This window comes from Phocoena sinus, chromosome 1 (assembly GCF_008692025.1).
Source record: "Phocoena sinus isolate mPhoSin1 chromosome 1, mPhoSin1.pri, whole genome shotgun sequence".
Taxonomy (NCBI): domain Eukaryota; kingdom Metazoa; phylum Chordata; class Mammalia; order Artiodactyla; family Phocoenidae; genus Phocoena; species Phocoena sinus.
The window spans coordinates 16,826,448-16,848,035 of NC_045763.1; the positions used below are offsets into that span (position 1 = coordinate 16,826,448).

Consider the following 21,588-nt stretch of genomic DNA (forward strand, 5'->3'; position numbering starts at 1 on the left):
ACGCGGCTCGGCGTTCGCCGCCGCCGCCGCAGTTCGGGGGGGGTGGGGGGCGGCGTCACGTGACCGCGGAGCCTCCTTCCCGGCGCGCTCCCCCTTCACTGCGGAGCCAGAGCCAGAGCTGGAGCCGCGGGCTCGGCGGAGGCCCCCACTCGGCCGCCCGCCACAGCAGGTCCCGGAGGCGGGCGCTCTGCGCCCCATTTTACAGGTCGGGTAACTGAGAACCGGAGAGGGCAAGGACCGGCTCAAGGTTACACGGCTAACTGGCAGGGCCGGGCGAGGACCCAGCGGTCCAGCCGACTGTCCCTGCTCCAAGGGGAGAGGGGCAACTTCTGCGACAAGTGGGGTCGACGGGAAAGTGGGGGACACGCCCTAGGCCCGCGAGTCTGCAGGGGCGGGGAGGAAGGAAAAGGCGGCTAGGTTTAGCTGGGTGAGGAAGCTGTACCCCCGCGGCACGTCCTCCGCGCCCGGGCGCTTCGCGTGCCTCCTGGCAGCGGCCGCGCGCTGGCCCCCCAGCCGGTTAGCGGCTCTCCGACATCCTCCGGGGACTAGGTAGCTCTCTTCTTACTCCCAACCTAACCGGGGAACGGGGGTGGCGAACCTCAGGCCACGCGCTCGAAAGGAGAAGTAGAGGGAAGGCTGCAGGAGAAAGGTGGGGTGAGGGCGTGAGTGAAAACGCAGGCACGAAGGGGCCTCAGACATCACCTTAACCTGACCTCTGAGGCCCAGAGAGGGGAAGAGACTTGCCCAAGGTCATCATCAAGTGAGCAGCAGCAATGCCGTGGACCCTTGAGCGGCTCCTGGGCTCCTCTCCCCACTGGACTCCCCTCCAAGGAGCAACCACCCTAGATGAACAGGGAAAACAGGCAGTGTGCCTGCAAGGCCGGAGCTGTCGGGGACCATGGGTAAGGCTGTGGTTGGTAGGCCCACGTCACACAGAACGCTGATTTTAGAGGCGATCTTTACACCTCTGGTTCTCACGCCCTCGCTCTAATAACTGGAGAAACTGAGGTCGCAAAAGGGGTATGGAAAAACCTCCATCTCATCTACCCTCCAAGGTCAGCGAGTCCAGTAGGCCCGCTTCACAGGCAAGATTTAGGGAAGATTCAAGTCTTGTATTCATTTACTCACCATACTTGTTGAGCACCTGCTGTGTGCTTAACAAGGGACCGTCACTTCCACGGTCCCCATTCCCCCCTCTATCTTCCCAGCCATGGGGATTCATTTCATTAAGGAAAAGACCTGGGGCCTTCAACAATGCTTCTATCAGCCTCTGGACAATCGGAGCCTTTCAAGCCTGAGTTTTCAGTCCCACAGGGGTTGGGACCAGGGCCATGTTTCCCTGCCAAGGCTCTCACCTCAACCAACAGAGATTAGAATTAAGGGGGAGTAGCAGGCCATTCCTCACCCTCATCCCACCCCCTGAAAATGTGAAAAGGCAGAGGGGATGTAGGGACGGGGCACGCATTCTTTCCAGTCCTTCTGTGTCTCATCCGCAGGCACCCCCGAGCCATGGGTGGGAAAGAGTTCCAAGCCCAGGGCTTCTCAAAATTCTAAGAGCACAGGAGTGGCCTGATCCAGATTCAGTGGGTCTGGGGCCTGGGCTTCTGCATTTCTAATAAAGCTTCACAGCATTGCCGGTGCTCTCGGGCCACAGATAACATTTTGAATAGTGCTGGCAGAACAAGGCCTTCAGGGAAGAAGAAACAAAACTGCAGGGGCTCCGAGAGCAGCACCTGCTCACTCTGGGCCCCCCACCCCCGCCCTGGGGGGCGTCTGATTTCCTGCCTAAGCATCAGGCCTGAGCCTGGATCCTTTTCAGGATGCACCAGGGCTTTATAGTTTGGTTCAAAGCTGTAGTTAAGAGGGAAGAAGTTGAATGAGACTGGTCACGGTACTTCTGGGGATGGTGCAGAAGGGATTTCATAGTGCAGCAACTGCCCCAGACTGGTGTGTTGTACAGGACACTGGTCCTGAGAGATGCTTGCTGAAGTAAAGCTGTATTTGGGAAACACTGGTTGAAAACCTAAAGCCCTTCCAGGGCAGCGTGCACTGGGCTATTCTGCCTACAGCAAGGCTGGGCTCACACATCTCAGGAAGGGCACACAAACTCTAGGGTTCTCTGAAGCACTACATTTCCTCCCATCCTCTGTCTTTTTCGTGAACTGGGCTAGATGGATCCTTGAATTCAGTTCCCATCAAAATTCCGGTGCCTCTTCAGCTTCTCCAACTACTCGCCCAAAAAGCCCTCTTCCCCTCCATGCTGTGAGACAGAGACCATGGGCTTCCAACTCTGGCCAGGAAAGCACTGCTGGTGGTACCATTCCAGACTGGACTCCAGAGTGAAGCCAAAGTGCCTCACATGAGCCACAGCAAGGGGCCCGATGGAGGCAGAGGAGGTGCGGAAACAAACTAAGTGAGGAGTTGCAGCTGTGATCTTTCGTGGTGTGGACCAGCAAAGTCCAAGGTCTCCAAGGGCCTGTGGTCCTATGGGCACCGAGGGACTGAATGTACCCAATTCTGGCTGAGTAGGTCAAGAAACGAAGGCTCTTCTGTGCCAGGCCCCTATTTCTTCTTTATTAACCAAGGAGCTCTTCAATTACAGCACTTTCCTCTTTACAGAAAACCTCAGTACAAGAGGCTTATCATCTCCCCTGTGTCCTGGGGGGCAGCATGCTGACTCTCAGGGGCCCTGGGGAGAAGGCAGCCAGCACGTGCCGTAGGGCTGGGCACAGAGCCTGGCATGGAGCCTGGGTATTAAAGGGAAGATTGAATGAAGGCCCTGAAGCTTCGCTTTCCCTGCCCTATTTCAATCCAAACCACTCAAGACTGACCACTCAGGCATGGCTGCCTCTGGGCACAAGCCTTCTCTTTTCCAAACACTTAATACATTGCAACCCAGCAACCACCCCTGCCCTCCCTCCCCACTGCTGAAAAATGAAAGCTGGCTTCAAAAAATCTGACATCTAAGAAGGCTAGAGAGGAAAACGTGGGTGGCACAGCTGTAAACTTGGAATAATGCACGAGGGAGTCCAAACTGGGAGTGGAAATTACTCTCTGCTACCCTTCCCTGCCTGGTCAGATCAGAAAGATAGGGATGGGGACTGCCCAGTGGGAAAGGCAGAGGGAGAAAGCCCCAAAGTGGTGGGTCCCCAAGGTGTGTTGTCCGCAGAACACTGAGCCAGGTCTAGGAGGGGCTGGTGAAGAGGAGGGTGGGCTGCAGGGATGGCTGGGAAGAAAGTTCCGCTCCAGTGAGAACAAGACCGATGAGGACTGAGAGTCAGTCAGCTCCAGGGCACATCCGTCAAGAAAGGTTCTGAGGACTCAGTGTCTCGGTGGGCTGCCATGCTGATGCCGGACACACAGCAGAGAGGATGCCACCCTGGGGAGACCCATTCTTGGATCACAACTGTGAACACAGCTAGGAAATCCCCATTTTGAGGACAAAGGTGACAAGCCTAAAGGTGGGGACAGCACTGGTCACACCAAAGTAATAGAAAACTCTCTCCCAGGAATCTTGCTGTTGCTGGACAAGAGCTTCCAGGGGGTCCTGAAGCGTTCATCCGGTTTTTCCTTGCTGAGAACATATGTGACACACTGCAGGACATAGGATGAATAAGATGGCCAGAGACCCTGCCCTCAGGGAGCTAGACCAGTCCAGCACTAATTAGGTTGATTCACTTTCTGGGATTTGGAGTGGTTTTAAATGCAGACGTAAGAGGCTTCCCAGGTGGCGCAGTGGTTAAGAATCTGCCTGCCAATGCAGGGGACATGGGTTCGAGCCCTGGCCCGGGAAGATCCCACATGCCGCAGAGCAACTAAGCCCACATACCACAGCTACTGAAGCCCGCGCGCCTAGATCCCGTGCTCCACAACAGAAGCCACCGCAGCGAGAAGCCCGCGGACCGCAACGAAGAGTAGCCCCTGCTCACTACAACCAGAGAAAGCCCGCGTGCAGCAACAAAGACCCAACGCAGCCAAAAATAAAAATAAAAAATAAATTAAAAAAAATATAAAATAAATGCAGACATAAGATCCAGCACAGCCCTAACTCTGGCTCCCAGTTAAGACAAAAATAAGTGATTCACTCTAGTTCCAGAATTCTAGACAGTCTAGCACGACTTGAAGCCTCCCTCACCCAGAGCCAGTGCACGCTACAGATGGGAGAGGAGATGCAGCAGAAACTGCAAACATAAACCAATCAAAGAAATGACTCACATATAAAACAAGAGTCCTTAGAGGTGGTCCACTTGGGCAATTTCCCAAACACACTCCCTGGACTTTGAGGTAGTGGGTGGCGGTAGGGGTGAAGAGATGAGGCCCCACTGCCTCCTTCCACCTAATTCCTGCTCGACAGTTTCTACACCCAACTTCCTTTTAGAGCGAACACTGAGGCACAAAGGGGAACACACTTATCCAGGACCATAAAAAGAGCTGGTAGCAGTTTAGTGTTCTCTCGGTTATACCAGAGAATGGGGGGAGGGGAGACCAAGATCCAAGCTTGCAGAGGCCCATGTGCCAGCCGGCAACGTTTCAACCCAGGCAGCCGCTGCCCAGGCCTTCTGGCTTCCTTGGGGTGTGTCCCCCACTTCCTGTGGCCCAGGGCCTGCCTCGCCTGGCAGCACTAACGCAGATCCGGAATTCAAGCTGCCATTCCAGCTGCTGTTACGAGGCTGGTTCCCTCCCTGACCAAGAGCAATTTCACTTCAAAGGCCCTGGCCTTCGCAGTCCCAGCCAAATCCTTGAAAGCACATCTTTTTGTTTTTTCCCCTTTAAACATGTTGGGGGAGAACAGATGATGCCCTCTGTTTGAGACCAATACAGTAATTATGTTGGACAAGCTCTCAGAACTGACTTCAGGGGGAATTCAGACAGCCTCATGAACGGCAAAGTGTGAACACACGGCACGAGAAGAGCCACCGTGTCACTGGTGCCCGTGGACGGAGCCCGTTTGGCAGCAGGATACACATCTTCGGGAAATGTGGTCTTGCCTCCGCTGGGGGAGACACAGCCAGGCCTTAGTCCAGTAATGAGCTGGTGCAGGTCCCAATTCTAAAGGCAGAACAATGTCACCTAGAAAAGGCCAGACAGGGCTTCCCTGGTGGTGCAGTGGTTAAGAATCCGTCTGCCAATGTAGGGGACACGGGTTCGGGCCCTGGTCCGGGAAGATCCCACATGCTGCGGAGCAGCTAAGCCCGTGTGCCACAATTACCGAGCCTGCGCTCTGGAGCCCGCGAGCCACAACTACTGAAGCCTAGAACCCGTGCTCCGCAACAAGAGAAGCCACTGCAATGAGAAGCCCGCGCCCTGCAACGAAGAGTGGCCCCTGCTCGCCGCAACTAGAGAAAGCCCACGTGCAGCAATGAAGACCCAACACGGCCAAAAATAATCAATCAATCAATCAATAATAATAATAATTAAAAAGGCCAGACAACTCCTGGCAAGCTACAAAGATGACTTGATTCACAAGACCAATTCTGCAACCTCTTCCCAAAACCTAATGAGGCTCAGCAAAGATACCTAACTCTTACCATATGAACAAATGTCACTAACTTGTCTGAAACACATGCATTTTTTAAAAGTGCTGCATGTGATATGGTTGGCAGTACACTGCAATCATGTGATAAAGTGGGTCCTGTGGCTTATCTGTTGGGGAAGTTCCCGGAAGCACAAGAAATACCTGTTCCACGTACCCTACTCTTGAAAAATATTATTCACTAAATCTCAAGAGGTAAAAAAAGAATATAAAACACGATTCTCAGATCAGAAAGTAGCCTGAAGCACTGGCCGCAGTCTTCTGCTTTGCCCGGCGCCTGCACAGCCCGGCCTCTGAGGCTCACGGCACCTGTTCCTGATGTTCTTGGCAATGACAATCAAAACACTGGAAGCTGCCCCTCTGGGGCAGAACCTGCCTATCACAAAGACATAAATCTTCAATATGCATTCCAAACGTGTTCCAAATTCCTTTCAACAGGACCCTGCAAATAAACACAGAATCAAGGCACCTTACTGTTTGGCCATTAGCTTCACTTTCCTTATGGGCCAAGAGGAAATACTTATATAACAGAATAATCAAACACACCTGTCCAGCCATCATTTTAACTCCAACGGCTTCCAGCATAACGTATGTCCTAAAGTTCTTGAAGACTTGTGGGAAAGATTCCACAGTGTTTCGTCACAAAGGCTAAAGTCTAATTACAAAGAATCATGAAGTATTTTACCCCAACAGTGTTTATTATTGCATGATCCTCAGTGTGGGAGGGTGAACAAAGCAGCAAATACTGCTCTGTTCGAAGAGATAATTTGGAAACCAAGACAAAGCAAAGCTAAGCAACTTTGCTTAGTTAAAGATAAATGGTGAGATTATCTGTAACACAGGTGACCCAACTTCTCAAACTAGCCCTTTCAACACTCGCCTACACAAGTATGTGCTATCTGAACAGCTAGCAGACTCCTCAGCCCAATTAACTCAAAAGCCAGATCTGAAAAATACCCACGAATGTTTGGTATGTATGAGATGGAGGCGTTGTTTTCTACATCTCTCTTTTTTTTCTGCGGGGCGGGGGGCTATGTTGGGTCTTCGTTGCTGTGCACGGGCTTCCTCTAGTTGAGGCAAGCGGGGACTACTCTTCATCGCGGTGCACAGGCTTCTCATTGCGGTGGCTTCTCTTGTTGCGGAGCTCGGGCTCTAGGCGTGTGGGCTTCAGGAGTTGTGGTGCACGGGCTCAGCTGCTCCGCGGCATGTGGGGTCTTCCCGGACCAGGACTCGAACCTGTGTCCCTTGCCTTGGCAGGCGGACCCTTAACCACTCCCTACTAGACTTGGCTCTCAGGACTTGGCACAAAGCCGTTACTCAGTGAAGTATGAGGAACAAAGTGTTACCATTTTACAAATGTCTGTAATCTGTATTTTAATGAATAAAGGATTCCACTCATGTTGATAATCAAATCCCCAGCCAATACTGGTATCTATGCATTGCCTGGATTTTGGGGGTGGTAAATGGCTAGCTTTCAGAATCAGAAATACAGTTGTGACAAAACCCTGCACCTGGGGTGGGGATGCACGGGCCATAGGTAAAGGGGTAAGAATCTCCTTAAAATGAAAATGCTGGTTGTTCATGAGACTGAACTCTATTCACAGTCCCCTGTGACACTGAACAAGCTGAACATCCAAATGCCAGAGAGAAAGGATGTGACACTCCTGCGCGATTCTATAACAGGAAAGGCAGGCTTCAGTGCTCATTTCACCTTAGCAGTTTGCTCAGAGACAAATCACCCTTTGGGTATTTAAAACCGGTTACTCAACCCTAGCATTCACTTCAAGCGTTAACCAGGGTCTGATCAAGAAGCCCGACCACACAGGCCAACCAAATGGACATTTAAAGTAATAAAACACTTGCTCTGGATTATGATGCCACAGAAACAAACATACATTTCTTTTAAATTGGGCAGAATGGTAACTAATTCTACACAATAAAGTTCATTAACACACGGCTACTTATCCCCCCAAGGAATGACGACATCCCAACGGCGACCTATATTTGAGGTGATGGCAACAATTCATAGCAGAATGGCATGTTGTACACATCAGATGGGGGGTGAGGAATGGACAGAAATACAATGGGGATGGGGGGCAGGGGTGACTTCAAGCTTCGTTTTACCTTCCACAGAAGACTGTCTTTAAAAGACAAAAACAAAACCACATGCATAAGAAACCTGATGGGAAGAGTCTCTGCACCTTGGTGCGGTCAAAGTCAAGGAGACAGTTGATCTCCATCCATTAATACAGACAAGGCAAGAATTGATTTTAGGTTACATGTTGTACCTGTTTTCCCTGTACAAAGTGGTGAGGGCCACTAAATACACGTATACATGACTGTGTAACTCTGCCGACTGACCGTGGGCGGGAGAGGGCCCAGCCCAAGGCTTCCCAACAGGGGCGGCTTGCACATGCAGATTTAGTGGGTCTCAGGCCTGAAAATGTGTTTTTTTTTTTTTTTTTTTTGTAGCACATGGTGCCTCTCACTGTTGTGGCCTCTCCTGTTGCGGAGCACAGGCTCCGGACGCGCAGGCTCAGCGGCCATGGCTCAACGGGCCCAGCCGCTCCGCGGCACGTGGGATCTTCCCGGACCGGGGCATGAATCCGTGTCCCCTGCATCGGCAGGCGGACTCTCAACCACTGCGCCACCAGGGAAGCCCAAAAACGTGCATTTCTAATACAGCTTCGCAGTGCTGCTGGTACTGTGGGGCCACAGACATCACTCTGAGCAGTGCAGTGCTGGTAGCACACGGTTAAGTCGTGGGGGCAGGAGACAGAACTGCTCGAGCATCACCTGCTCACACAGGGCCCACCCCGCTCCCACCACCTGTGCAGATCAATAAGGGAGCCAGTACTGGGTCATCAGCCTGAAAGACCTACCACAGGCTGTTATTTTGTACCACTGCATGAGGAAAAAAAAGACTCAAGTAACACATTTTAAAACTGTTATTAACAGCAAACTGGGGAAATACATCAGATTTCTGGGTGACCACTGACATGCTTATGTCAATCCCCAGAAAGAAACTTCTCTGGACAAACAGCTTCTTTACAGGGAGGAGGAAGCAGCTGCATCAAGTACTAAGTGAACTTGCACACAAGTCTTTACCCTTGGAAAGTAGTAGTTGCTTGGCATGTTATTATTTTATGTTCAGGTCCATTGGGGGGTGGGGGACTGCAGGTGTTGGGATCTAAAAATGAGGATTAGCTCACGACCTGGACCTCAAGTCCATCCTTTCCCTTTGCCGACCTGAGGGTGGGGCCCACAGGTTCCTAGAATGGGTTGTGAGGGTCCTGTGTGCAGTGCACTCTCCCGCACAGACTCATTAAACACCCCCTGCCTCCCCAGGGGGTACAGACTGAAGACACTGCAAACACAGAGGGGAAACTCAGGTAAGAAGTTGTAATCTTACCAAAAAGCCATAATTATTCTCATAAAAAGATCTATTCAAAGGGGATGCTGCCAAGGTTACTGGTCCTCAAATTGAAACCTGACACCCCCATCCGGTATTTCAGTTTAAATTTTCAGAAAAGGGAGGGGTTAAAAAAAAAAAAAAAAAAAAAAAGAGCCCAGCAAAACCCAGGGCTAAATAAAGTGTTAGCAAGAGAGACGCCTGAGTCAGCATCTCGGCCGAAAAGTTGTACATACGTACTCAGAGGAAACAGTGAAACAAACTCCAGTCTTAATTCCTTTGAAAATCCTCCGATATTCTAACGAATCCTGCTTTGGTCACGTGTTGCTAACCAACAATCCTGAGCTGATGACAAGGCACACTCCACGCGCACATTTTTTTTTTCATTTTTGAACAATGTGATCTAAAAGATCCTTTCTGGGTGTTTCGGAAGAATGCTTTCAAAACAAGAGAAGTGAGATCCAAGAAATGGCGGACTTGGAGGATGGGCAGAAGAAACTTTATATAAGAACCCGTGTTAGTTTCCAAATGTATTTCAGGCCATTTTACTCTTCAGATAAGGTGGTCAGACTTCTCAAAAGTGCAAGGTGTATTTGATTTCCCACTTTTTAATAACAGTAAAACTGGAGGATGCTATGACATGTAATACATTCGCCATTCTTTCTGAAATGCATGGAAATAAAAAGCCTTTGAAGACACCAGTAAGACACAATCCCTTGGCTCGTTGCAGGAGACACGCAGGTGCACCCTCCTTTCCCAGCACCAAGTCAGAGACCAGCGGGCAGGATGTGAGGCAGGGGCACTGGAGCCGACACGGAGAGGGATCTACTCTGAAGACACTTTTCCACAATTACGGCAAGTTCTTCACTTTCATGCTTTATTGAAAGTAAAATATGAATCAAAGACAGGTATTGGTAAGCAGGTTATGTCTCTAAAGAATTACTTTTAGTTCAGAGCAGAATGTTGTCCCATCTACTGTGATACAAATCCTTTATGGACCAATGCATCTGGTATGAAACTCAAGCAAGGAAATATAACAGAACTTTTATTCCCTCCCGTGCCTATAAATCTCATATGTAAACATGATTTACTGATACTGCTACTAAACTTTTTCAGTCTTTACTTGCCCATCCCCCCCCACCCCCCTTAAATATAAAATTTGAAACATTTCCTTCAAGTCTGATGGCCTTCAGTGCAATCTGCTTTATCTGACATAAGGCATTTGGGGACAGTCACTTTTGAATGCTTTTCTGCCTTGTGCAGGAGTCATGTAATGGTTTAATTCTTAGATCCACTTTTTCTGTAATGCCCTAACATGTCAAACTCCTCTTCCTTTCTGGTCATTTCTTAGCAGTCAGCAAATGTTCAAAAAGATTAATGTCCAAGAAGACCAGTACCTGGGAAAAGAAACACATGTGGAGGTACAGTTGTGAACTGCAAGGTAAGAGTTCATATATTCCATTTGCCAAGAACGCATCAGCAACAGGGAATATCCAACTTAATAAATGAGCACAGAAGCCTTTTGACGTTGAAGGATAAGAAAAAGTATCAGCAGACTCCAGGTTTTCAGCTAAAGCGCCTTCCTGTTGAAAGCCACGTGGCTATTAGTTATCTTCACACAAGTTCATCAGATTTTACTCATGCTTTCATTTGATGGCCATTTTTCATAAATAAATTTTTTGCTTTGTTTGTTTTGTTTTAACCACATCAGGAGTTTCTGTGTAGTGGGAACGTGTAGACAAAAAGCCGCACTGAGAGGGAGGCTTTATTTAGGCCAGTAGCGTGGCTCACTTGTTCGCTTTAGCAAAGAAACCCCGGTATTCGATTCAACCTCATTCTTGGGCAAAGTTGCAACCTGTCATGGACCTCTGGACTAGGACACATAGAATCAAACTGCAACAGTTAAATCTGTAAATGTCAAAGGTCTGGATTCGACTACGTGCACTACTATAGTGGCCAAGATGTAGTAGGAGGCACTGCCGTTTATCCATTTAAAGTAATAATCCAAAAGATGCCTAATTCTAAATAGATCAATGAAACCTTTTCACTGAACCTAATATAATTCAGCAGATTCTTCTCCTCTAATTCTTATCAGTTACATACAAACTGTTTTGCTCTAAGATGGGACTGACAGGAGGAATTTGAAAAGGTTAAGTATAAAAATCAAAACGCCACTAGCTAATTCCCCACCTGCCCCCCCGAAATGAGAAAGAAAAAGCAGAATGGACATCTGGAAGTACATACGTCTATCACACAGGCCCTATTTGAGGCCTGAGGCCTGAGTGCTGATACAGATAATGAAGAAGCTTGAATCAAAAATGCATTTAACTAAAATTAATTTCAGTCATGAGACTCAGATTGAATTAAATTTTAAAATCAAATCATAGGCTTCACTTTAATAGAAAATTAGAGTATGACTCTGACATTCATGAACAAAACGTGACAAATGTAACTTACCTTTAAACCCTTCTTCTGGCATACACACTGGAAGGAAAAAAACAGAATTCCAAATTGAAAAGATTGTCATTACCGACAGTAATAAGTTCACTTCAATGCCTAAAGACGAAAAGTTTAAAATAACTTTTCATTACCTTATTCACCAATAAACATTACCTTTGAAGTTATAGATAATAATCAAATGAAAATCTTTCTCTTTGTTTTTATTTTATCAAAGCAATACATATGCATCACTCAAAAGACAAATACTGGGAGAACAAGGGTTGTAACTGGAGCCAACATTCTGCATGATGGGGGGAGGGGGCTGGAGAAAACCATGTGGCCATGGCCCTCTCTCCCCCTCTGCCTCCCATTCCCACACTCTAGAAGGAACCACTTTCAGCCCTTGCAGCCACTTCTGGTATTTAACCTCTGTATTTCTAAATAACATGCTTATATTGCTAATTCATAATTTTAGATACTATCTAATAATTTCAGGGAAAGATAAAAATTTAGTTCTCCCCCCACCTCTTACATACCACCTGCCCCCGGAACCCATCCTCCTGACACAGTGACATTTTTTGCTAAGCTAATCTCCAATGTTTACATTATTTTTTATCCCATAATACTGCTCACAGTTGAACTCCCTGGTGTACCTTGGTTATAGTTCCTGTCTGGTATGACCTTTGTCTTTCTGGGGTTGGTAACTGCTGCATTATTTATGTGTTTCATTTTCTCTGTACTATCTCCAATTCAAGTGTAAACTCTGAAAGAGCTGTAAACCTCAAGACAACCACCTATCACTTCCACTCTTCCCAGGGGACATCCTTGGCCAAAGCCTGCATCCCACTGCTCCAATCTGGATGGGGTGTGCTCAACACCTGCCGCACAGCTTCCGTCCTGGAATTTCCCCCTCACCAGCTTCTAGGGCATCTATTCCTATGCTGGATCCATGTTTTTGGGTTCCACTGTTGACTTTCTTTTTTTTCTTTTTGTGGTACGCGGGCCTTTCACTGCTGTGGCCTCTCCCATTGCGGAGCACAGGCTCCAGACGCGCAGGCTCAGCGGCCATGGCTCACGGGCCCAGCCGCTCCGCGGCATGTGGGATCTTCTCGGACCGGGGCACGAACCCGTGTCCCCTGCATCGGCAGGCGGACTCTCAACCACTGCGCCACCAGGGAAGCCCTGTTGACTTCTTCCTTGATTTACTCTCTCATTTAACAGAGCACACCTTCCCAGAGTATCTCGGCAAATGGTGTGTGAGAGAAATTTAAGGCCTTACATTCAAAGAGCCATCAAGTGTGACGTTAAAATAAAGTCTGTCTAGTTACAGAATTCTAGATTCAAACTCACTTTTCCTCAGAATCTTGTGGGCACGGGTCCATTAGTTTGTCTTCTTGACTCTTCATCCTGTGAATGTGGTTTTTCCTTCCATACCTCTAGATGCTTTTAGGGTCTTCTTATCCCTAGATTTATACTTTATTGTACCAGGCCCTTGGTGCACCCATTTTTTATTTTCATGAATTATTTTCTGTTCTCTGAATGTTCCTTACACATAGACTATTTTGCTCTTTCTCTCGTATTGTTTATAGTTAATTTTTAAGCTTTCTTATTCTTCCTGTGTTGTCTATTTTCTCTGGGCTCCTTTTTTTTCTGTCTGTTGACTGACGTCTTTTGGTTTCATGCTCTTTGCTGAACTGTCTGGTGCTCTCTAGCTGTCCATTTCCACCTGTTTAAGTGTCAGGTACTAAATAGATGCCTAAAAACTGTTGAGTGGGCAGTGGTGGGCTTAACCCAAGGGTACCTGGGAGATGAAACACTTTTTTAAAATATTTGTAGGCTGTTTTCTTGAATTGCCCGTTTCCCCAGAGGATCATCCCTTCCCTCGACTATGGCAGGTAAGGGATGGGCTGCCAGTATTTGAAGAAAGAGCTGGTGGGTGATCTCCCTGTTTGGTAGGTAATGGGCCTCATTATCACCCTTCTAGGTTAATTTCTTCAAAGAGCTGAAACACAAACTCTGCAGGTTGAGCAGAGGCACAGGAGAGAAGGGCTGTGAGGATCTGCAAGGTAGTGAGCTAACTGCTTCTTATACAGCTTCCAACCGGCCTTTAGGTTTAGACCTCACTCTTACGTTCAAATGCACCTAGGGCATCCAATTCCTCTGTACCTGTCCGAGGCTCTGCAATTTGAATTAGCTTTGCTTTTTGTTGACCTCTTTCGCCTGCAGGTTTACATTCATTTGTTTCCTATGGTAAATTAATTAGTTAGTACTGTTTTTCTCCACTTTCTAAATTTTCATAGCTATCATTCTTACTAAGATCTTTTCAGAGCAATAATGTAAGATTCTACCTGAACATGCAGAAGCTCTGTTCACGTTTACAAGTAAAAGCACTGGAGACTAAAGCATCAATAACTGTAATCCCACCTTCCTTTAACAAGTTCCTCAACAAATTCCCAGAACAAGTTGGTCTTTACCTTGCATGACATCGTCCATTGCAGCATAATCTGCAATTGGTTCATCAGCCTGGAAAACAAATGAAAACAATTCAAACCCACAAGGGAGTGGAAGCCACTAGGAGGATAACGTCCCATCCACCTCACACAAAAGGCTGCTCCCGAGCCCACCAGTGTGTTGCTCCAAGACACAAATACAAACACTGTCCAGTGGAAAACAGGGTTCAAACCAGAGCTGGCAATGTCCAGGATTAACAAAGGATGCCTTGTCGGTGGTGGGTCTAGACTCAATACCCTGATAACCGCACAGACTGCACACTGGATGTGGCACTGTTTTCCTGCTCCTCACATACCTTTAGATGCAGAAAGGTTCAGGTACCCTGAGTTACTAAATACTGATCTAACTGATATGACTTAAGGCGCCAGGGATGACGGCGTGAGTTGGCAGAAATCAAGTCAGAATGGTCCTCTAAAAATGCCAATTAGGTTAAAAATACATTTTCATCCCGCCTCAACATCAAGAAGAAAATGCCCATGTCCTTGTTAAGGCAGAAGCCAGCACTGAGTCTGAGCTTGCGGTGGGATTAGCTACAAGGGCCAAGAGGACAATGTCCAGTATGGACTCTAGCTGCCCATCTGAAGTACAAACGCTTTAATTACACAGGCTGTTTCTAGGATTTTACACGGCGTCCTTAGGATTCAGCAAACCAAAGAGGCTTTCAAAATAATTCCACAGAACCTACAGTTCCAAGAAAAGCAAACAGGAAGGGGGTAGGTAGCAGGATGAGGGGTGTGTGTGTGTGTGTGCGTGTGTGTGTGTAGGGGTAGATATGGGCCTGCATCATCATTTCCAGGGGGTAGGTAGCAGGATGAGGGTGTGTGTGTGTGTGTGTGTGTGTGTGTGTGTGTGTGTGTGTGTGTAGGGGTGTGTGTGTGTAGGGGTAGATATGGGTCTGCATGACCACTCCCAGGGCCTAACTTTATCTGACCAGAATTGAGGCTCTATGGTATGAAAAACGTATTTCACAGTTCAAAACCTGAAAAATATTCTATCACATCATGCAGGGGGCATGCTTTTAGCCATAAAGAAACAAAAGAGGCAAAGGAAAGTGACAAAATCAGGCCCTGAGGGAAGGCAGGATTGGTCTAAAGAGGCTGGTTCAATGATTCTTCTTCTGTGACAAAGTCTCAGAAGCCCCTACTTTCTAAAACACACCTACCTCTCCTAAATCCATTCTCCCCAAAGCCAATTTCCATACCCTGGACAAGAATCCCATTAAGCCAACCAAAAGTATTTTGACTATTGTGGCCAAGACTTGTGTCTTATGTCTGTTTCCTGTACTTATGAGGAAAGGTGGAGATGCTTTAATAGTAGAAATATGGTTAAGTAATTCGCTGATCCAAAAGTTAGGGAGGAGGTTAAATCTAGATTATTTTAAACAAGAATTATTAAAACCCCACAAGACCCAATGATGTTGTGACCTCCTCTAAGTCTCTCATGGCTCATCCAGAGATGGAGAATGCAGAGGCCAGCAAAACTCTCACAGCAGAAGCTTCTTACCACACCCTGCCGAGAACCTGAGGTAACTGTAACCACCACTGCACGCAGTTTGCACATGAGAATCCCTCAGGTAAAGAGCTGTTACCTACCTTTAACAAAATGACAGATTCGGGAATGACGCCAAGGGTTCCGAGGGTGGCACAGTCATCACTTAAAATCTTTCCATCAATTGACAGATTCTGGTCAAAAGGAGCAACTGAAAATGCATGCATGATCTGTGCCAATATAAAGGAAACAAAGTTTGTGTAAAGCAAAACACTGAGACTTCTACCCTATTTGAAGAAATAATGCATAGATTCTGAGGGCAAAATAAAAGACTCCAGAATACAAAAGATACAACAGTTTACAGTCAGCTCGCTTGCTAAATTCCTATTGAGACTCTAATCCCAATACATCTGAGAACATTCTTAGGAGGCCTGATAGAGAATTAGGAGACAATTATACCCACAGGACCTTGTCTTCTGCATCTTACCACCTCTCCAAGGGTCAGGGTGCGGAGAAAACAAAGGAGCAGAAGGTGGGGCTGGGCTGACAGCTCCTCTGGTAATAAGGCTTGAGCAAGGCCGTCACTGTCACTCCTATCATGCCCAGGTTCCACATCGTTTTAATAACCAAGTCAGTTCCAAATTCTTTCATAAGACCATCTCTAAATTAACCAGAAGGCTATCTGGACTCTTCTCGTTTTGATCCCCTTAGTGAGCAGCCGGGACTACAAAATTCAGCCATTGGGCCTGTCACATATTCTTAGACCGAGTCTTGCCTCTAGGAACCAGAATATGAATTTCTTAAGGGTAGGGGCCATATACTCCAGCCCAGTTCTAACCAAATCTTAAAAGTTGAATACATTCAGAAAGACTATTGTGCATAATACTTAAACATTGTTTTCAAATTCAGAAAAATTTTTATCACGTCCAGGGAGTAAATACCAGTGCGAAGTAAGGACGAGTTGGGCTCAGAGAGGCACACATAGGTACCCTTCAATGATACATTCTAATTCTTCACTTGGGTGTATTCTAGAGTATTCATTTTATTATGCCAAATAACTGAGTTCCATACTCCTTGAATATGTTCCATTACATGTATCTCATTACACCAATATCCATGGTACAGGGAAACCATTCTACCCTTTTATGCACTCTATTCCTCTACTCTTTGAAAAATCTGGAAAGACAAAACAAGCAGCCCTGAACCAACTGTGTATATAATTGGGCCCAAGAGCTTTCCAGCTGGGAAGACTGTGACCAGAAAAGTGATTTTAATAACAGTACACAGGTAAATAACAACAGGGATAACAACACTGGCCTCCTCCCTGTTAGGCCAGGTTCATAACTGGACTTCTCAAAAGGACATCAGGCTCTCAGAAGCGAGCAGAGACTGATTAAACAGGGATCTGTAGCTACAGTGCACTGACATCATCAATGATTTGTGTATGAAGCAATGAGCCTATTTCTGGTACATGAGAAGTACTGACGGGACAGTTCTACCGAAGGCAGCCCAGCACACGGGCATCAGGTAGAGGCAACAGCCCCAGTGAGTAAATGTGACCCATGAACAAGAAAGCGCAGTTACAGAGGAAGTGTCTGATACCAACTTAATGTGGGCAATGTCACAGCTGCATGACTGTAGGAATGCTAGTTCACACGCCTAAGTGGGATGCACAGGGTCTTTGCACCACCACACAACATTGGACCAACCGCAAATACCTCTAGACACGAGTTCCATCTCTGAGGGGTGGAGGCTCATGCTTTATATTTTGAGTGCACAGACAAGGACACTCCAATTCATTCAACAACTCATGAAGATTTATTACCCCATGTGTTGACTACCGTGCTAGGTACTGGAAATATAAAGTGAATAATCCCACCCCGGAGAGGTCAAGAGGACAAAACCAAGCAGTGAAGATGGTGGCAGAAAGTACACATTGCTCCTAGCGGAGCACACAGAAAGGAGCAGTTAGCTGTGTAGCTGAAGGCCAAGACAGGTTTTGCAGAAAAGATGTTGTGAAAGATGAACAGTGCTTACTAGTGAGGAGAAAACGGTATTTCAGAATGAGGGAACAGGCCAAAGGCATGGAGGCCTGTGCCCTGTATGATAATAATTCATAAACCGTAAGTGCTAGGAGAATGCTTCAGAAGAATTAACATTCTATAGGTCTGTTTAACAAGCGGGTGCAGCATTGTGGATCTGTGGGGCATAAAAGGAACAATGAAAACTCTGTTCCTACAAGGTGAGCGGCTCCATGCTGCTTGCCATGGGGGTGTGAGTGTGTGGCTGAAATAAGGAAATGCAATAAGGAAAGTGAAGTAAGGAAAATTTCCTCCTTTCTACAGCAAGCAATACTACCCACTCAAAACCTCTCTCTGGGAAAATGGAATAAGACAATTAAACACCAAGCATATTCCGAGAGAGGAGATGGATAAACTGTACTTTATGGCCTCACAGGTGGATGAACTAAGCAACTATAAATGGGTGTAGTTACCATCCTATTAACTTGGAAATGTAGTATACCCTAGAGGACAGGCTCCATGCAACAAAAAAAATACACTACATGCTTAAAAAGTCACCCACCACCACTGGCTGAGGATCACATGCATGCCCACCACAAGCTCTAACAGTGCTCAGGCTGCTGGGCAAAAAGGTCCCATCTAGTGGGAGCTTTCGAAGCTACCACCACGGATCACTGAAGGGAAATTACACTTCACTGCCCTTTCTTTGGACTGTTTAGATCACAGTGGTCCTCGAAGCCAGGACGGGAGATGAGAGGAGGGACACGGCAAAGGAGCCATCCAAGGACAGCACGTTTGGGGGCTTTCCTGTGAACAGCTGCTGCCTTCTAGCAACTCATTTGTGCAGGTAACATGCTCACAGACAGAGGTTATTTCTGCTGACTTTTGATTTATTCTTTAAAAAGGGTAGTCCACAATAAAAAGCAGCACAGGCTTTGAAAATGTCTTTATCCACAGGGGCTCTTTTTGTAATTTAAAGGTTTTGAATGTTCGAGGTTTACCACTGACAGGCAGAACGCCGGTGATAGAAACAAGCTTTCTCAGATGTAAAAGCTACAATAACAGAGTAAAGCTATCAGGCCAACACATTTATTTTCAGAGCCATGGGTTCAACCAAGGGAAATACTGTTCCCGGGACAATCTGGAACACATCACACCCTCAAAGGAAGCCTATACTTTTGCCTCAATTACAATGATAAGGATCAGCAGCGAGGGAAAATGCAGAACCAGTAAACCAGGCCGCATGAAGGCAGCAGAGAGGGAAATTCGGTCAACTTCTGGGATCCGTATCAGTGACTAGAACAGATAAGAGGCCAGATTTTTTTTCATGTACATCTTGAATTTATCAGCCTCTTTTTCCTGGGTTTTGAGATGTCCCATTGGCATGCTCATTTATAGTACTTTAGTGTTGCTACCAGGAAACAACAGTATCGTGAGGCATTTTCATAATGCATCCACTGTGTTGACGGGCAAAAGCAATGGAGGGGGCGGGGGGGGATAGAGTGGGAACGATCTAAAATGAACCTCCAAAAAGAACCACCTCAACACGTAACAAGTTAAATGGTTCTCAACATTTCTCATTATTATTGGAAAGCTACTCAGAACCTGCTCAAGGTTTCAGAATCCCCAAAATACTTTTCATCTTCACAGAAAGATTCTTGGCTAATTTGGAAAACTTTGAAACTCTTTCTAAAGAAAGAGTCATTTTAATTTGGTGACCCTGCAAGTATTATTCTAAACTCAAAAAAGCCCTCCCTCAATGGCCTAATACTTAGGTGCAAAGCAGAAACTCGCGAAGGTCCTCCAAGTTCAGAGCATAATTAAACAAATGCTATACTCTCCTCACCTGAATTTTCAATTCTTTTAATGTTTGATTAGCAGAAACAAGAAGAGCTTTTTCACCACGAACTTTCCTATGTCGCATACTCCGCCGAATAACTTGCTTTTGGTAGGCTATATAATTTTGATGGGATATCTTTTGCCGCTTTGTTCCTCCATTGCTCTGTAATAAAGATCCGAAAAAAAAGAAAGCACTGAAATTACCCACACTGTGACCCGTGCTCATAAAGTTCATCAGGCAAGCAAAAGCAATTGATTTATCAGACTGTTAACCATTTGAAATTCAATATCAACAGTGAACAGGAACTCGCCGGAAGTTCTTAGTAGGCTCAGACAAAACTGAAAAAATTAAACGACAAAATACACTTCTAACTGCATATAAGCTCCAGGATTTTAAAATGTATGTATTATAAAAAGGAGATTTAAAAGCAAAGTAAGTTTGACCTTAGAAAGACACAATTATGATAAACTGAAAAAATTTTAAGATTATTAAATTTAATCCAGTCAGTGTCAAAAGGGAAAGAAAGGGGTGCGGAGGCAGGATAACTGTTCTGGATAACAGTCTAAACTGATACAAAACAATGCATATCTTAATTGTATGCTGGTTTGAGGAGGGAACATCGCTTCAGACACATTTGGGATAGGTGAAGAAATCTGAGGTTGGGTAAACAGGACACTGTCTTTACTGATAAGCTGGTTTAAGAACTTGGAGGTGGAATGCCATGATGTGCACAATTTACCTAAAGATGGTTCAGCAAAAAGTACAGGCATACATATGGGTATATAATATATATTGTACTAGTCTTAAGAAAAAAATAGATGAGAACCAAGTAGCTTTCTACAATACTCCAATAAATGCCTCATCAAGAGGTTAACAGTCAAGATTCTTCTGCTAACCAGGACAGGGAATGAATGAAACAAGATTTTTAAAATAATCTTTTCCCCTGGTTTAATTAAATCTGGATGAGGTAACCCCCAGGCTCTGCCTCTGGTTTCCGAAGCTGTCACCGAGTGTCACGTGTGCATAATCAGAGCGGTTTAGGGGTCATTATGGACACAGATGCCACCCATATGCATCATCAATGGAGCTCCAGAGATGTACAACGCAGAGAGGATCGGGGGTAAACAGAAGAGCATTTGTTCAGGGTGATAGGCCACTGGCTAGGTGCTGCACAGCGCTGGATTCAGCTCTAGCTGTGCGTCTAAAGAGGCACACAGGTGATTCTAACATAAGAAACAATGTGGGAGTTTTAAAAAAAAATTCATGACACATTTTTCTCAATCTCAACTATTCAAGAAAAGGTGACATTGGACCTAAATTTCACAATTAGGAATATAAGGGAAAATATCTACAACCTAAAACTTTACTTTAGAAATATAAAACACAACCAACTAACAAAGCCCTGAGCATTAAGCAAGATATATTTTTTAATGGGTCTAAAAGCCTTTCCCAGAATTTCTTCTAAATCCATAGAATTTAAATCGAACTTATCTGACAAAAAGCAATCCACTGGTTTTAGAAGGCTTTCAATTACCTAAGTAATATCCAATACTGGGTACATTATTAACCTAAATCGTAGATAAGGTCAAAGTCCAAGGAACTGGGCTGATCTAGCTTAGAGGAAAGGGGATTTGTTTATTTCCATTAAGGACAAATAGAAATGCATCATTTTATATTACAAGGATTTAAAACAGCAGTTACAGAAGCTTTGTACTGAGATAGTGCAACGTATTACAAAAAAAAGATTTGAGGAGGCCGACATTCTTCTGGGACCAACTACTCTTTTCAAAACGGAAGGTTACACCTTTTTTGCAAGACAAAAATGTTTAAAACATTCTAGAGTATACAACAATGAGAAGGAAGACAAAAGAAAGTTCAAAGTACAAAAAATAATTATGTCATAAAAAACAATGTTCCCCAACAAATATTCTCTATCGTATTTATAAAAGTGAAATCTGTTGTCATCTGCATCTGAGGAACAGAACAGCAATTTAAAAATTGCTGTGGGTATGACAATAATAGGTAAAACCAGACATTAAAAAAGTTAAGAGTTTCCCAAAAATCGAAATCACTTGAAAACGTTTTTAAAAGTTTTCTAAATAACTCTTAGGCTGAAAAGTAAAGCTTGAAATGACAGAAATAAGGACAGTAAGAACACAGATATATATCCTGCTTTACAAACTTATTCACAAAGTTTACCAGAAGAATAGGGATTCCCCACTGATTATGACACCATACTCCCACTAATAAATAAACTACCATGGTACTGCTGGCCAAGCAAATGAAAGAGAATGGAGTCCTAAATCAGGATGGACACAAACACTTCTCTTTAAAATATATCAAT

At 45.7% G+C, this 21,588-nt stretch overlaps 1 protein-coding gene across 8 annotated transcripts in view; it reads right to left on the reverse strand.

The window, feature by feature from the left end:
• Nucleotides 1-9,800: 9,800 nt before the first annotated feature.
• The window catches only part of USP48 (ubiquitin specific peptidase 48), a 69,048-nt gene continuing 57,260 nt past the window's right edge, over nt 9,801-21,588 (reverse strand). For 7 of the 8 annotated variants that reach the window (XM_032626863.1, XM_032626890.1, XM_032626873.1 and 4 more), the window contains 5 exons: nt 19,251-19,406; nt 15,488-15,613; nt 13,859-13,907; nt 11,403-11,429; nt 9,801-10,342 (listed from right to left, as the gene is read on the reverse strand). In XM_032626863.1, the coding sequence (XP_032482754.1) occupies nt 10,320-10,342; nt 11,403-11,429; nt 13,859-13,907; nt 15,488-15,613; nt 19,251-19,406 (381 nt within the window). In that variant the 3' untranslated portion in view covers nt 9,801-10,319. Of the gene's footprint in view, nt 10,529-11,402; nt 11,430-13,858; nt 13,908-15,487; nt 15,614-19,250; nt 19,407-21,588 lie in introns of all 8 variants that reach the window. The other variant, XM_032626900.1, reaches the window with a different exon arrangement.